The 18,075-nt window shown below is 43.7% G+C and overlaps 1 protein-coding gene across 2 annotated transcripts; it reads left to right on the top strand.

Moving 5' to 3' along the window:
- The first annotated feature begins 263 nt into the window (after positions 1 to 263).
- On the top strand, positions 264 to 16,454 carry F3 (coagulation factor III, tissue factor). 2 transcript variants are annotated; one of them, XM_044301201.1, is made up of 7 exons: positions 264 to 426; positions 7,485 to 7,596; positions 9,808 to 9,992; positions 10,582 to 10,769; positions 11,136 to 11,289; positions 12,883 to 12,926; positions 14,203 to 16,454. In XM_044301201.1, the coding sequence occupies exons 1-7, from the start codon at positions 360 to 362 to the stop codon at positions 14,230 to 14,232; spliced, it is 780 nt and encodes a 259-aa protein (XP_044157136.1). In that variant the 5' UTR covers positions 264 to 359; the 3' UTR covers positions 14,233 to 16,454. The 2 variants fall into 2 exon arrangements, with proteins under 2 accessions (XP_044157136.1, XP_044157135.1); XM_044301200.1 differs by lacking the exon at positions 12,883 to 12,926 and having other exon boundaries at positions 265 to 426.
- The last annotated feature ends 1,621 nt before the right edge of the window (positions 16,455 to 18,075 follow it).

The following is an 18,075-nucleotide window of genomic DNA, read 5'->3' as shown; positions in this document are numbered from 1 at the left end:
AGATAGATAGATAGATAGATAGATAATAGATAGTTGATAAATAAATAGATAGATAATAGACAGATAGAATAGGATGAGATGAGTTAATGGACACATGATGGGGGTATTCCTCCAGACACGACCTCAGTCTGTGAGGTGATTACAGATGTTATGGTTACAGCGGTCAGAGCGGCCTCTAGCGGCAGACGGCGGTGATGACAGGAAGAGCAGTGAGTCAGGCCTCCCCTCCCTCCGCGCACCTATAGATCCGGCTGAGGAGAGGTGACTATAAAGGAGGAGGCGGCGGCCGGAGCGGTCACACAGAGAGCTCTCAGCCCGATTACCGGAATACCGCGCTAATCTCCGGATTATATCACACAATGCGCTGCCTGCACACGGTGCTGCTGCTGGTGGCTGTCTTCTGCTGGCAGAGGAGCTCCGCACAAGGTAAGCTGCCCCCGGCCAGGCGGGTGACACAGAGTAGAAGGGTCTGGAGCTGGGCATTGGCTGTTCCCATTCATAATGCGGGGAACCCCAAGATCATCTGGAAATGTGGGTCACCCCAAAAATCCAGAGGAATCTATCAATTTATAGCAAAATCAACTCTGTTCATCTGAATGGGTCAGAAAGAAGCAGAGGAAAGGACCAGCCCATAGCTTTCTGCCACAAACCTGCTTCATGGGAACAGACTCCTATGTGTAAAGGATTGATACATTGACTCTTGTTTGATAAATTGTATAAATAGCTCATTAGATAATTTTTATGGCAAAATTCAGATAATGAAAGATTATCAATTGTATTGGACTAAGGGCTCACGCGTAGACGATTTTGCGGATCAGCAAAGCAGATACCGGCCGCATGCGTTCTTGATTTTGCGGAACAGAACGTCTGACCCATAATAGAACAGTCCTATCCTTGTAAAGCGGACAATAATAGGACATGTTCTATATTTTTGCGTACGGCATGGAACTGACATACGGCACACGGTGCGCTGTCCGCGTCTTTTATGGCCCCATTGAAGTAAATAGGGTCGGACGCGGACAAAGAATACGTTTGTGTGCATGAGCCCTAAAGATCAGACTGTGTGATTGGTTTACGGTAGTTGATTGGAGACTTGGTCGTAAGCAAGAAAAACTCAAGTAGAGTGTAAGCTCTTTAGGAAAGTTCTAGTGTTGTACATGGAGGTGAGCAAATCGCGCTTCGGATCCAAGATCTGAAAGTCAAATCATTCCCCAACTTCGTTTTAATTCTGTACGAAGACCCGTAGTGTTAGGTCTGACGTCTTGTGAGACTTCAGTGAAGAACTTCGCCCTTCGATTCTCCGACTTTAAAATCATTTTAAGGGCTCATGCACACGACCTTATGTATTTTACGGTCTGCAAAAAACAGATCCGCAAATAATACGGATGACATCCGTGTGCATTCCGTATTTTGCAGAACGGAACAGCTGGCCCCTAATAGAACAGTCCTATCCTTGTTCGTAATGCGGACAATTATAGGACATGTTCTATCTTTTTGCGTAACGGAAATACGGACATAGGCCTCATGCACACGACCGTTCTGTTTTTGCTTTCCGCAAACCGCGGATCTGCAAAAAACGGAGGCTGTCTATGTGCCTTCCGCAATTTGCAGAACGGAACGGGCGGCCCCTTGTAAAAATGCCTATTCTTGTCTGCAAAACGGACAAGAATAGGACATGTTATATTTTTTTAGCGGGGCCACGGAACAGAGCAACGGATGCGGACAGCACACAGAGTGCTGTCCACATCTTTTGCGGCCCCATTGAAGTGAATAGGTCCGCCTCCGAGCCGCAAAACTGTGGCTCAGATGCGGACCAAAACAACGGTCGTGTGCATGAGGCCATACAGAAACGGAATACACACGGAGTAACTTCATTTTTTTTTGCGGACCCATTGAAGTGAATAGTTCCGCATACGGTCCACAAAAAAACAGAACGATACGGAAACAAAATACGTTCATGTGCAAGAGGCCTAAGACAGGAATCCGAAGTTGGTTTCGGTACTGAAACAGACTTTGGACTTAACGGATTTTGACTCCACACAACGCATACACAGAGACAGGCCTCCGTACAGCATTAAAACAAAGTTGGGGAACGCATCGACTTCGGATCCGAAACGCGATTTGTTCACCCCTAGTTGTAAATACTAAATAAGAATAAAGCCTCCATGGACAGGACACGTATCCATTGACTTTAAGGGTGTGGATTCATGCATCACAGGCTTTCCATGGACCGTGGGTGACACCACGGGGGCGCTCCCTGTTTATGCCCGTGATTACGGATAAATTATAGTCTATAGGTCCATGAAAGCCACAGACACGTCCAATATACCATGCGTGTTTGGTCCGTGGTTTTCCCAGATCGTTGCTAGAATATGCTCTGGAAATTAAACATTTCAGCCTAGCAGTGAATATGGAATACAGAAGATCGTTCACGGAAATCTTCCCGGGTAAACCACTGACCATCTTGTCACGGGCGTGTGAGTGAGACCTAATAATGTTCAGAATATTAGAAGCTTCTTGACCACATAAGGACATGTCAGCATAGACCAGGTCTACACAGGACACATGGATTATGGTGGATGCAGATATTGGGGGTCATTTATCAAAGACCGTCCATTTACGCCATCCCTGAGCTGCTGGAGGATGCGCTTAATTTATGATGAGGCTTAGGCGCATCCTCGGCCAGTCCGCGCGCCCAGGCTCCCACACCTCCCCAGCATTGAGGGCAGCATGAAAAGTCAGGTTGTGACAAAATATTGTTGCATGGACGTGAAAAAGTTGTAAAATGGGAACTTTTTTTTAAGGACTCCTAGTAAATGACCCCCATCATCTATCTTTGTACCCTAACCAATAATAAGTATTAAGTGCAACCCTATATCATCTACAGCCCTGCCCTAGATCATAGTCGATTATAGAGTCCAAAATCAGAAGTTTTACTTGGAGCTCCTGGACCCCAACATAAAATAGGTAACAAGGGACTAGCCGGACTTCCTCTGGCACCAGGTGCTAACACCACCTCTGCACCTCCATAGTTCCACCTCAGCTGTTGAGTTCACTAAATGGTTAAATGTAAAGGGGAGAGAAGCAAGACAGCGCGCGCGCCCCCCCCCCAATATATTGCATCCATGTCCCCGCATGCAGCTGAGCTCTTTACATAGACGTCATACTGAAGAGCTCACCCAGGATCCCTGTCAGCTTCACCTCCCCCCTCTCCCCACCCTGTACATGACATTCCTCAGCCCTGTAAGTTATTAGGTGAGCAGTCTCTTTAGTCTTCACATCTTAGGAAGCAGGAGATCACATAAAGGGAACACGGTCACATTTCTCCGATGTTAAACACATGCGCATAGGCTTAGATCCTTTGAAGTCGGAGTCCCATTCTCCGGAGGATGGAATGACTTTGTTTTACTGTAATTGATTCAGTATGTTTTATGTTAGTGGAAGAGAACTGAGACCCTAAGAATCTCATGTCTTCAGATATTTCATATGATGCTAACACATTTGATGTATAGCTGTGAGCATGGGGTTGTCCTGTGGATTGTGGGAAAGCTTTCTTCATCAGAACCTCCTGTTCTCTCATTCAAAATTGTGCCTTTTTTTTTTTAGTGTTTCTACTTTTATTTTCGGAGTCATTCTCCTTTAAAACTAATGGCTGAAACCCTAGCTGCTCTCTCCTGCTGTACTTTGCCCCCCTAGTCTCTGTTTATGGCTGTGAGGCGCAGCAATATTCCAGATTATACCTTATTTAAAGGGGACCTGTCACCACTCCTGACGTGTCTTTTAGTAACTACCTACATTCTCCATCTATTCTTATGACTATGATGTGCTATTCCTTTTTATTATTCCTGCTAGAAGTTATGGATGAATTACTAGCAGTCTGCATTGAAGATCCAGCTGGGTGTTACTAGTTAGGGGGTGTCCCTGCATAGCCCTAAATCTATTCAGTCAGTGCTGCCAGTGGCTGATTGTACAGGGACACATCCCAACTGGTAACACCCATATGGACCTTCATTACAGACTGCTGGAAAGTCATTTATAACTTCTAGCAGGAATAATAAAGGAATGGCACATCATAGAGCCATAAGAATAGATGCTAAAGAATTGCTATTACATGGTGGATGCAAGTGGTTACTTAAAGAGGACCTTTCACTGCTCCTGACATGTCTGTTTTAATAGCTACATGCATTTCCCATGTGAAAACAATTCTGGAACATCTGTTCTTATGGCTGTATGTTGTGCCGTTCCTTTATTATTTCTACTAGAAGTTATAAATTAATTGCTAGCCCTCTGCAGTAAGGGTACAGAGGGGTGTTACCAGTTGGGGGTGTGTCCCTGCACAGACTCACTCTATCCAATCAGTGCTGCCATGTTCAGACTGTGCAGGTACACGCCCCCAACCTGTTACCTCCCCTCTGTACCCTTACTGCAGACTGCTAGCAATTATTCATAACTTCTAGTAGAAATAGTAAAGGAACGGCACAACACAGAGGTATAAGAGCAGATGTTCCAGAATTGTTAGTACGCGGGAAATGCATGAAGCTATGTCAGGAGTGATCAAAGGTCCTCTTTAAGCATGCATGTCAGGAGAGGTGAGGGGTCCCCTTTATAAGGGTTCACTGCTTTTATAACTTTGTCTTATCATAATCAGCATTAGATTTTTTTTACAATACGAATCCTTATAAAATACATAAATGCACGTGCAGCTGTTCTCTGAAGGGCATGGAGAGGGTCAGACATGCGCGGCCACCTCTCCATACACTACAGTCAGCCCCAAGATAGATGCAGGTCCCACACATTGGACTTTAATGGCATTTCCTCAGGATATGCTATAAAAGTCTGAGATGGAGATACCCCATTAAATAAAAATAACACATAATCCAAAGCATATGTCTCATCCCCTCCTGTCCCTGCTGATTCAGTGTCATATCCCGGTGCTAAAAATCTGATCCCTAAATCAAGATCTCCTGAGTCCTGACCATTTATGTAGTGTGTTGCTTTCTAAATGTAGCAAACATCAATGAGGCGTTACTTTTGTAATGTAAAGGTTCCTCATATTTATTTACACTAGAAAGTAACAACTAGAAACAAAGTTTCATTTTGTAGCAAATTGTTACAACATTTCCAAGAAATACAATTCAGTTGAAGAGGTATTGCCCAATTTATCCTTGCCCCCTATGGCCTCCTTAAAGGGTTTCTGTCACCATAATTATCCCTATTAAACTGGCTGACGTGCGATTTGCTAATGTCAGCAGACCCTAATTCTCCTATTCTTATGCTTATGGATGCGCCCCTTACGGCACAATTTTAACTTTTATAATATGCAAATTAGCCTCAATCTTCTCCTGCTGGCCCCGTGTGCTTGGGGAAACGGCACTGCGCAGGCGCGAGATTTATCCAGCACACAGGGCCGGCAGGAGAAGACAAACGCTGGCCTGTCAATCAAGGACGGCAGGGCATGACTTGAGGTGGCAGAACGGAGCCTCTAGGAGCGGGAGCAACGCCGCCCCCCCCCCCCCCCTTCGCTCCTAGAGGCTAATTTGAGTATCATCAAAGTTTAAATTATGCAGTAAGGGGGCGCATCCATAAGCATAAGAATAAGAGAATTAGGGGCTGCTGACATTAGTACATCGCACGTCAGCCAGTTTAATAGGGTTAATTCTGGTGACAGAAACCCTTTAACCATTAGGGTGCCTTCACATGCTGCAGATGTTGTGGCAGAAATTAGCTGTGTGCCGGCACCCATGAACACTGGGAAAACAGCAGAGAATACTGTTGTGCCGCTGGAGCGAATACCAGCCCAGGTCTCATGGCAGCTTTCCTCCTGGGTCACCAGTATCAGCCTATGTAAAAGCTGAATGTGACATCAGGCTAATTATTAATTCAGTTTAACCTTTTGGATTTAGTAAATGTAGTGAGATTTCATGTTGAGGCCACAGATGCTCTAAGGGTAAATGCACACGTTTAGGATTTAGGTGCAGAGAATCCACACTGAAATCCGTCCACATGCAGATTTTACTCTCCCCATTCCGGTCAGGAAAAAATAAAATAAATGGATTTAAAAATCCGCACCGCAGGTCAAAACCTGCACAGAAAAAATCAGCGGGGTGTACATGACAGTTTGAAATTCTCATAGAATACAATGTACATGACCTACGGTGCGGATCCTCCGCACGGAAATGTGCATGGAAAATTCACAAGCAATCCTGATCGTGTGCATTTAGCCTAAAGGTTTGATCTTTTGTGTTTGTTAAAAATCAGTTTGTGCCTTAAAGGGGTTTTCCCATCTTAGCCAATGGGGGGCATATCGCTAGGATATGCCCTCATTGTCTGATAGGTGCGGGTACCACCTCTGGGACCTGCACCTACAAGGAGAACGGAGCCGGGGAGAGTTGTGGCTGGAGGCCACCAGGCGCAGCTCCCCGCCTCTCCCATTGAAGCGAATAGGAGCGCAATGCGCATGTGCGGCCGCCGCTCCTATTCATTTCTATGGGGCCGACGGAAATAGCCAAGCCAGCACTCGGCTATTTTCGTCAGCTCCATAGAAATGAATGGAGGGCGTCTGCGCATGCGCAGTTCGCCCTCCTCAACTTTCTCCGCTCCGTTCTCCTTGTAGGTGCGGGTCTCAGCGGTGGGACCCGCACCTATCAGACAATGGGGGCATAATCCTAGCGATATGCCCCCATTGTCTAAGCTTGGATAACCCCTTTAACACAATAACATCAGCGGTAAATGGGACGTGCTGCTGAAAACGTGCAAACTAAATGGGGAAGAATGATCGTACAAAAGGATTGTTCATCCCCCCTTTCACCTTATATCGGCCTATCTAAAAGGGCTTCTAAACAAGCGGCAATCGACTTGCTATATAGTCGATCAGCCCTCGTTCCTGGCCAAAGTCACCCCATCTAAGATGCGTACAGCCTCTGAGTTTTACAATTAAGGGTACTTTCACACTAGCGTTAGAAGAATCCGGCAGGCAGTTCTGTATGCAAACGGATATCATTTGTTTCCGGGTGCGGATCCTTATGACAATTGCATTGAAATACTGGACCCGTCTCTCTGGTGTCATCCAGAAGAACGGATCTGGTATTTATTTATTGTAAGAAAACCGGATCCATCAATGCAGGCAATTTCCTGAACACTTGGTACCAGATCCAGCATTAATACATTTCAATGGAAATTAATGCCGTATCCGGCATTTCGGCAAGTGTTCCGGAATTTTGGCTGGAGAAAATACCGCAGGCTGCGGTATTTTCTCCGGCTAAATACTGTAAAAGGGACGGAACTGAAGACATCCTGATGCATACTGAACTGATTGCTCTCCATTCAGAAGGCATTAGGACAAAAAGAATGCGATATTGAGCCCCTATGACGAAACTCAATACCGGAAAACTTTAACGCTAGTGTGAAAGTAGCCTAAGAATGAAGTATTCTTGAAATGGGCTTTAGTGGGTTTTAACCTTTAAAATGCTGTTCTAATTTTGCAGGTGTGAACTTCCCTACAGCAACAGACATCAAGGTGTCATCGATCAACTGTAAAACCATATTAGACTGGAGGCCCAAACCTACAAACTACACGTACACAGTGCTGGTGAGAGGGTGAGTGCTCACGTCCTCAGCTGTCATTTATATAGATGGTGAACCGGCCCGCCTACGCTAGGATATGCCATCAGTGTCAGATGGGTGCACGTCCCATCTCTGGGACCCTCTACTATCTCCACAACAGAGCCACCAAAGTGAAGGTGAGCGTGCCACAGCATGCTCTCCATTTACTGCTATTGGAGTTTCGAAAATAGCCAAGCAAGTGCACTTTTTAGGAAGTCCCACAATGGTGAATGAAGTGTGCATCGTGCACCTTCCATTTACCGCTATGGGATTGTCAGGAATAGCTAAGCCAGCACTCGGCTATCTTCAGAACTCCCATAGTGGTAAATGGGTGCACTTTCGTGGTGCACTCTCTTTTCACTTGGAGGGGCCCATTCTGGAGATAGCAGGACCTGCACCCATTTGATCGTGATAGCCTATCCTAGTGATACGCCATTAGTGTCTGAGATGAAAATGGCCTTTTAATGTCCTTAATGTCTATCCAGCTCTACATCATATGGGTTTCTGGGTGACAGCCCGTAAGGCCACCATTACTGCTCTGATAGGGGTTGTCATTCCGTTTACCCAATTTCCTGACCTGAAGAGTTATACAATGATATACCCCTGCCCAGCTAGGGTGGTAGCAGCTGGTTTTAAGAGTAGGGACTGCACTTGCTGACCTGCGCAGGTGGCACCCCGGGGGCACAGTAAATCATACATCATCACCGCTTCTGTCACGTATCTTGGTGGGTAGGATATGCTGATATCGCACGTCTGAGGTATGAAATATTATGCCTTAGGTCTCCTGGAAAGGTTGGGCTGCAGCTACCTTGTCAGATCTTTGCTCCACCGAGGCCTGGAACATTTTTTCTTGATTACTCCCTGCACAGAGAGATTTGCTGATAGAGAAGGTATTGACATAGGGGACGGCTCTGTGTTCTTGTTTCTGCATGTACAAAGTGATCTGTATCACATGCAGTCCAGAAGGTTCACCTTGGGAGGAATCAGGAGAGCTACAAAGTAATGAAAGAACTAAATGTAAGAGATACTGCATTCCACACTGCAGATTAATGACTCCAAGATCATTAAAGGGAACCTGTCACCTGGATTTTGGCTATAGAGCTGAGGAGATGGGTTGCTAGATGGCCGCTAGCACATCCGCAATACCCAGTCCCCATAGCTCTGTGTGCTTTTATTGTGTAATAAAAACTATTTGATACATATGCAAATTAACATAAAAAAGTCATATCTTACTTGTGTCACCAGAGAAGAGTCATATTTTCAAGCTCTGACTCATCTCAGGTTAATTTGCATATGTATCAAATCAGGCTTTTTACCTAATAAAAGCACACAGAGCTATGGGGACTGGGTATTGCGGATGTGCTAGCGGCCATCTAGCAACCCATGTCCTCAGCTCTGTACACAAAATCCCGGTGACAGGTTCCCTATAAACCTAAAAGAAAGCAGGTTCCTGTGGTCCAGAATAGGTGCATGAAGGCAAACATATAGATGAAATCATCTGTATTATGGGACAATGCAGGGAAGAAAATCCTGGATCGGTAGCGGGAGCAAACAAAAGTTTATATGCATAAATGAAGGTACCTCCAGCGCTCCATACAATCCATAGCACTTACCTCCAGCGCTCCATACAATCCATAGCACTTACCTCCAGCGCTCCATACAATCCATAGCGCTTACCTCCAGCGCTCTATACAATCCATAGCACTTACCTCCAGCACTCCATGGCCCTTACCTCCAGCGCTTTATACAATCCATAGCACGTACCTCCAGGGCTCCATTCACTCCATGGCACTTACATCCAGCGCTCTATACAATCCGTAGCACTTACCTCCAGCGCTCCATACAATCCATAGCGCTTACCTCCAGCGCTCTATACAATCCATAGCACTTACCTCCAGCACTCCATGGCCCTTACCTCCAGCGCTTTATACAATCCATAGCACTTACCTCCAGGGCTCCATTCACTCCATGGCACTTACATGCAGCGCTCCATACAATCCGTAGCACTTACCTCCAGCGCTCCATACAATCCATAACATTTTTGTCACCTCTTTAAAACCATAGCAGCTAAAGACGCATGCGCATTTTAAACCAGATCATGTTTGTACTTAGTCACAGCTATGCCTACTAACAGTAATGTGAGCCGACTTCACTAACATGGAGCTGCTGAATAATGAAAGGTGCCCCTGTTTTTTGTCTTTTCAGTCAGTTGTTTCAAGACTGGAAGAAGAAATGCATCTACACCAAGGAAACCTCATGCGATGTGTCTGATATCATGCAGGACATCCGAGACACCTACGAAATTCGAATAGTTTCAGAAATAAAATCTTCCGAAATCACTGAAGAATTTCCTTATGCTGATGGTCCGACATTCAGACCTTATGACCAAAGTACGGGATGTTCTTTATGTTCTGTTAATAAGGATATCAGAGGAGCAGAGGAGGAAACCTCAGAGCTATGATAGCATGGTTCCCATGGAATAAATGAAGGGTCTCTGAATATTCTATTGAGTTGTATTGTTAGCATGTGGTTTTTTTTTTGTTTTTAGGTCTTGTTTTAGTCCAAATCCACCCAATGTCTAAACCAGCTCTTGGATGTCACATATAAACCTAGGCAGCTTAAAGGGGTTATCCAATATGTCTCAACCTGATTTCAGACGTTAGGTCCCCCTGTGAGAACAAATAGTTTACTTCTGGGGCCCCTGTAGATGCAGGAGAGCTCAGCTCCTCTTTTTAGCTGCACTGACTTCCTTGCCGTCCATTGTATCCATAATTTATACTGGAAGTGATTCTCCGATGTACCGGTTGAGGATCTTAAACATGTCCTATGAAATTAGGCAACCTCAAAATTTATCTCATACCAGAGGTGCCATATCAGTAATCTATTGACATATAATGTTCTGTAATATTTGGTAAAATTCTACAATTGCTTGCTTTCCATTATTGACATGTTCTTATTTCATGTTTTGTTTTTTTGCAGCAATTATTGGGAAACCGATTATCCAAAATTTCACACTGAACAAAGAGCAGAATACTCTCAAAGTAGTTATCAGAGATACTCCGACACCCTACAAATATGCTAATAACACTCCCATCACCATGCGGGATATGTTTCCAAATGACTTTACCTACACACTGTTCTACAGGAAGGCTTCTAGCACAGGAAAGGTAATCAACTATTGAGTCCGCTAATTATTCTTTTACATAGGTAATAGGGAAGGGCCACACACATTTGGCCAACACTATGTAGAATTATATTCATCCCAAGTAACAGCATGTATTATGATCCAGGGAATTATTTATGATTCAGGTGGCTTCAGAGCTGAAATCGTCCAGCATTCCTTATTTTATTTTTTTATTCATTCAGCTCTAGTTAAGTGCATTCTGGAAGTTTTCACTTTATACCGGGTGAAGGAAAACTAACTTTCCTAGTCATTTCTAGCAGCTGAGATATTAGGATTGTTGAATGTTTCACCAGTAGAACAAAAATTTCACGCTTTTTCTTAATTATTATTTTTTTAATCGTCTTCGCAGAAACAACAATCATCTGCAACCAATGAAATTGTCATAAATACCGACAAAGGAGAAAGTTACTGCTTCTTTGCCGAGGCATCAGTTCCATCTCGCAAATCTAACAGAGAGAGCCAGCACTCTGATGAACTCTGCACCTCCTCATCTGCGGGGGAAGGTATGTGACCAAAGCAAAGACCACTCCCTATCAAACCTTCCTTTCAAAAAGTTAAAATCTGTAGAGCGCCACCTGCTGTCTGCTCTTTTAAAAAAAAAAATTGTCCACCTCAGAGGTGGCTGCACATGCTCTGTACCAGGGATGGCCAACCTGAGGCTCCAGCTGTTGCAAAACTACAACTCTCAGCATGCCCAGACTGCCTATAGCTATCAGCCTACAGCAGGGCATTGTGGGAGTTGTAGTTTTACAACAGCTGGAGAGCCTCAGGTCGGCCATGCCTGCTCTGTACTATCCTTCAACTGCCACCAACTGTGGCAGAAGCTGATGAAGGAGACGCTCCCTGAGCTGCCAGATTGAAATAAATCCAGCAGAGCCATTGGAGCAATAATGTTGACTATGGCAAGGTAATGCTGCTCAGATCTAACCATAGGAAAAATACTCCATCGGCTTAGGTCACGTGACGTACAATGAAAGTGATCCATGATGGAATGCACCAGTGAAAACAAGGCACCTGTACTGTATGAGAATCACGTTAGGAGTTTTTTTTTACCTACAGGTGGAGCAGCATTTATTGCATTTTTTTGTTCCACCTGGCATGGCCATGGACATTTTTAAACCAACTTGAAAAACAATATCTATTGATCTATTTAATCAAAGCAAATTTCTTTTTAAAATTTTTTGTGATTGCTAAAGTTTTTTTTATTGTATTCCCCCCCCCCCCTCATCTGCCTCTTAATAAATTAGGCACATTGGTGAAGACTGGCATGGGAAACACCAGTCTTTCTAAATTTCCCCATCATAATAAGGAGAAGGTTCCCTCCCCCCGCACCTCTCTGCAGTGAATGACACCATGCCGTTTATAGGTATATACACAACAGACTATCAGTCACCACCCTGAGGGTGTGCATTGTATTCTATCAATGCTTCTAACAGCACAATAATGCAACTTTTTATTTTTGGTTACTAGTAGTACAGACCTGTAGCTGTAATATATTGCCATTACATCACACTGCACATTAAAGGGGTTTTCCGGTTTACATCCACATCCTTTAAAATAATCATTTATGAAGGTAGTTGTCATTTTGTAATGTATTTCTTTTACCTTTATTGCTCCTATCTCCCGTTCTTGGCTATGGTCACATGACCATGTCCATGCAGCTCTTTCCTGTGATGTTATGTCCATGGGAGGAGGCAGTGATAAGGGCGTGTCTATGTGACTAGCTGGGTGGGAGGAGCTATAAACTAGCTTGGTGTGGCAGAGGAAGGAGAAGTGCATCATGGGTTTGGTTGGATCCAGGAACAGGAACTGCTACATACAGGATGGAAACAAACCAGAAGGATTGGTTTACATGGCGAAACTGGGACAGGAGAGGCCAAACTGAAAAGAAAAAGCATGGGGAAGATGTACATGGGGTATATCTGCTAAACCCCTTTAAGATGACAGATCCACTTTAAACTAAAAAATGATGTTGTAATTCCTAAAGGTTTTTTTTCTATCGTCCCTACAATTTGTGTCGGTACTAGCTTTGGAGAAGAATGTATTGTATAAGTCATATACACGTCATAGACTCTGAACTTGCTTTTGCTTTCCAGCTGCCAGTGGGTTTTTACCCTCCACTGGAGTTTTGTGCCTCAGTGTAAGTTGACTCCTCTCCTATGACTCTAGCAGACATGTGGGAGTTGGGTCCTACTCTTATTGCATAGCTCTTATTAATTCTTTGCAGTCCGTTCCCACGCAATTAGGTGAATATTTCAGATGTACTTCCATGTAGACTCTTCTCACGAGTCCCTACTACTCTACTGTCTCTCATAATACCAACGCATTACTTGTAATGTGTTGTGGCTTTCTATCACTAACTGGTGGAGTTGTGCAGGGCAATTTTAAGCAGGAACAGCCTTCTTCATAAGGGTTTTCAAACTCAATTTTATGACATATCCACAGGCTATGCTGTAAATATTTTATAGGATGGAATTCCACCACTGGGAGCCAACTTATGAGAAAAAAATTGAGGTTTCTTCTACCAGGCAAGCCAACAAATCTAAGCAGAGAGCAAATGTAGAGGTGGTTAAGCATGTGCGTGACTCCATTCAAGTCTACAGGAGTAACTGAAACAGCTAAAAAGCCAATTCCTTAAAAGGGTTGTTCATCCCTGGAGATGTTTTCTACAAACCCCTCACCAGAACCTTACCTAATCCTAGTCCTGCAGATCTTGGGACTACCTACATCAGCAACCGGTTTGACACAGATCACTTGACTGCTGCAGCCAATGACTGGCTGCAGCAGTGATGTGTCCCCCATGCGTAAAGTCAGTGGGTCACATAACACATGGGTGACATGTCGCCGCTGCAGTGATAATGTGAGCATCAAACCAGATTTTGACGCCAGGAGACCCATAACCTGCAGAGTCTGCAGGGCAGCAATGTCCCCAGGGGTGGAAACCCCCTTTCTCCAAAGGCTTGACTGTAAATTTCCAACGCACAGCAATATCTTCATTCGGTCTGTACGCCATTCAGCCTGGTAGGATGGGAGTCAAGGTAACCCATGTTTGGGGTCTCAGAGTTGACACCTTCTTGTATCAGACAGTTTTTGCATATCCACAGGATGTCTGAGATGGAAAATCCCTTGAAATTTGTGACACTTCATAAAATGTGGTGGTTACACAATTCGTTTTGAAGCTTCAAACCTGTCTCCTTCAACCCTTTGTAGTTTTAACTGCTGCTATGTAGAGTATACCTGGCTAATAAGAAGCGGAGCTTTGGTGTAGAAGGACATAACCGCCATATGTATCTTGACTGCACATGAGATACATATCGTTACATGCTCTATTTCCTGCATGCCTATGTAACATGAAGTATGTTGTGCGTCACTCCATCTAACCCTTGTCTTCGTCTTGTTTTTTTTTCTCTTTCCAGAATTTGATGTTGTTATATTGGTGGCTGTAGGAATATCAGTGGGTCTCATTGTATTAATCGTAGTGCTGTCGGTGATCCTTTGCAAATGCAGAAACGGGAAGAAAGAAAAGACTAAGGAGATGATGCCGCTGAATGCCGTATAGACGAGGGCTCCTGGAGGACCACTGTACCTGCTCATTGACTACTGCAGCCATGGACTCTTCAGTGCACACTACCCGCTGCTCATCGAAGCAGCACACAGTATTCCTGGTTTCTGTGAAACTGGTCAATCCAATATTAATTCTTGATCACGTCAATATTTGACTGGGTGCAAGTGAAAATTGTTTTATAAATGGCCGTATGCATTCCTGTTATATGATGATGGGCGTTTGTCGAGTCCGTGGGGTATCCTCCGTGCTACTGGACTTAACACTGAACGAGGAATTTATAATAATAGCAATACAAAGAATATCTTGCTTTTTAAAGCACTACCAGCAAACACTAGGAAGGGTACGACAAATTTTAATATAGTGTATATGACATTCCTTTCTTATGCCTCCTGATCATTCCTGAGTCTCCAAATAGGAGAAATGCAGAGCTGTCTGACCATGGGCATTTCATATGCAGAGGAGATAAGCAGCTACCATTCATCCCTGGAAGATACTTATCTTCAGAATTTTTTATTTTATTTTTTTTCTCCATGCCAGTAGGGCGATAGTCTGGCAGAAGATATTACCTTGCCAGTAGATGCTGTGAATCATCACCAGAAAATGTCAATGTTGATTTCTTCATTTTTATCAAACTGTTCACAACTAGAAAAAGACACGGAAGCAACAACATAGAAAGCGAAGAGGGCAATGGGGTTTGAAATGAATTTTTTTTGTAATTTAACCTGTGGTTTGCCTAAGGCCAGACCATGTAAAAGGTTATAGATGTCAATGAATCAAATGTTGCTTTAAGGGCCAGTTCACACAGTTTTTGGTGGGGTTCTGCCTCAAAATCAGCTCAAAACACCTTCCTATTCATTTCAATCAGAAGAAGCACTTTTTTTTTTTTCTACATGGAAAAAAGTAACCAGCATGCCCTATCTTGGGGCGGAATCTGCGCTGAATATCCGATTGAAATGGATGGGGAAGCATCCAAAAACAGCTCTGAGTGTCCATGAGTTTTTTTTTGCACAGTTTTTGGTGTGAACCTGCACCAAAAACCACGAGTTGAAAATGCAATTTTGTATTGAACAATACATAAAAACTGTATTGAATTTGAATTATTTTTTTTTTTTCCAGGCAGATTTTTAAAATTAGTTGTGTGAACATACCCTAAAGGTGTTATCTAACAGGAAATAATAAAATAATAAAAATCACCATTACTCCCCTATTGAATGCCCCACCAGAACAGCACTGCCGCTCCAGTTCCCCCTCACCCCTCCAGCGATGCCATAAAGTGCATCACATGACTGCTGCAGCCAATCACTAACCTCAGGGTTGCATGTACGGCATGAGACTGCTGAGGTCAATGATAGGTGCTGGAGGGGTAAGGGATTTAACTTAAGTGATGGTATTTTTTATTTATTTTATCACATTCCAGGCACACATTTTGTTAATTCCTGAACACATACAGTGTCATAATAAACAAAAAAAATATTTTTTTTCCCTTTACAGTAGAGAGTTAAAAATCATGTATTTTTGCCCCTCTATCCATACCCACTTGGGTACAACACATACCGAAATTATAGTTGTTTTTTCCACTTGCACGCAGCTGTTTCAGGCTCGTCATCCCTCATTAGTGCAATTATGGAGATCCCAGCTCTATGGAGAAGAGCTTAATCTTACTCATTAGCCTCACTTAGGTAATAAAGCTGCTTTTAGAAGATTCTTATTCTAAATATCCTGGAGCGACACACTACGGTACACAGGACACTGTGCTCGTCACATAGGTCTAAAGTACACTACCTGGAAATCACTGCCTTCAGATAACCTTGAGCAGAGTCTCGTTTCGCTCGGGAGATGTATGTACATACGCTAGAGACAAAGCACTTAACGGAAGAATATTGTATTTTATTTTATTTTATAAAGGGACTATGTAGAGATATCGGTTCTGGATATGGTTGTGTTTGGCGATTACTTTTATACACTGACAATCAAGGGTACTATTTATATAATATATGATTTTTTATGAATATGGTTATTATTAGATGATAAATTTATTTGTGTTTGTAAAAGTAACTTATTTTTATAGGATTTATTTTCAAAATAAAGGTGAATGGGAAATGACACTGAGTCTTCTACTTCATTGTTGCTGGGAGTTGTCTATTGGATATGGGTAGCCCTGTATGTAACAAAGGCAACATCTAGAAATTTTGTAATATACTTCATTGCCATTCGATTATTACAGAAGGTTTAACTTCTTTTGCTACCTGGATCCGTAAACTACGGCCTCTAACACAATTCGTACTTTTGCAATATGCAAATTAGCCTCTAGGAGCAGGAGCAACGCCCCCCTCCCCCGCTCCTAGAGGCTTATTTGCATATTATAAAAGTTCTCCGTTCTCCCACCTCATTCCACGCCCTGCCGTCCTTGATGGACAGGCCAGCATTAGTCTTCTCCTGGCGACCCTGTGTGCTGGGTAAACCGAACGGCGCAGGCGCAAGATTTACTCAGCACACAGGGCCGGCAGGAGAAGACGAACGCTGGCCTGTCCATCAAGGATGGCAGGGCGTGGAATGAGGTGGGAGAACAGAGCCTCTAGGATCAGAAGCAAACCCCCCCACCCTGCTCCTAGAGGCTAATTTTCATACTACAAAAGTAAGAATTGTGCAGTAAGGGGGCATCAATAAACATAACAATAGCAGAGTTAGATTCTGCAGACATTAGCACATCGCTAATGTCAGCCAGTTTAACCTCTTCAGGACACATGACGTACCGGTACGGCATGTTGTCCCGGTACTTATGGACACATGACGTACCGGTACGTCGTGTATTTACGATCACCGCCGCCCGGCGGGCAGTGATCGGTACAAGGTGCCTGCTCAAATCATTGAGCAGGCACCTTGGCTAAATGCGCGGGGGGTCCCGTAACCCCCCTGTGTCGGCGATCGCCGCAAACCGCAGGTCATTTCAGGCCTGCGGTTTGCGGCTTTTCTAAGTTGTGGCTGGCGGCGGTGCCATCTGGTTCTCGTGCGGCTGTAGGGGGGACCCGATGGCATGGAAGGCAGCGCAATGCCTTCCTTAGGCATCGCGCTCCCTTCCGGTGACGAGCCTGTGAGATCCAGCCCCCTGGATCTCACAGGCAGGAAGCTGTATGAGTAATACTCACTGTATTACTCATACAGCCAATGCATTCCAATACAGAAGTATTGGAATGCATTGTAAAGGATTAGACCCCCAAAAGTTGAAGTCCCAAAGTGGGACAAAAAATAAAGTGAAAAAAAAGTTGAAAAAATAAAGTTTTCCCACTAAATTTTTTAAAGTTTCAAGTAAAAATAAACAAAAATGTAATTAAGTAGACATATTAGGTATCGCCGCGTCCATATCGACCAGCTCTATAAACATATCACATGACCTAACCACTTAGATGAACACCATAAAAAATAAAAACTGTGCTAAATAAACAATTTGTTTGTCACCTTACATCACAAAAAGTACAACAGCAAGTGATCAAAAAGGTGTATGCCCACTAAAATAGTACCAATCTAATAGTCACCTTATCCCGCAAAAAATGAGCCCCTACCTGAGACAATCACCCAAAAAATAAAAAAACTATGGCTCAGAATATGGAGACACTAAAACATCATTTTTTTTTGTTTTAAAAAAGCTGTTATTGTGTAAACCTACACAAAAAAGTATACATATTAGGTATCGCCGCGTCCGTATCGACCGGCTCTATAAAAATAT

The sequence above is a fragment of the Bufo gargarizans genome, chromosome 7 (assembly GCF_014858855.1).
Source record: "Bufo gargarizans isolate SCDJY-AF-19 chromosome 7, ASM1485885v1, whole genome shotgun sequence".
In the NCBI taxonomy this organism is placed as follows: domain Eukaryota; kingdom Metazoa; phylum Chordata; class Amphibia; order Anura; family Bufonidae; genus Bufo; species Bufo gargarizans.
This window is presented reverse-complemented; position numbering and strand designations above follow the sequence as displayed.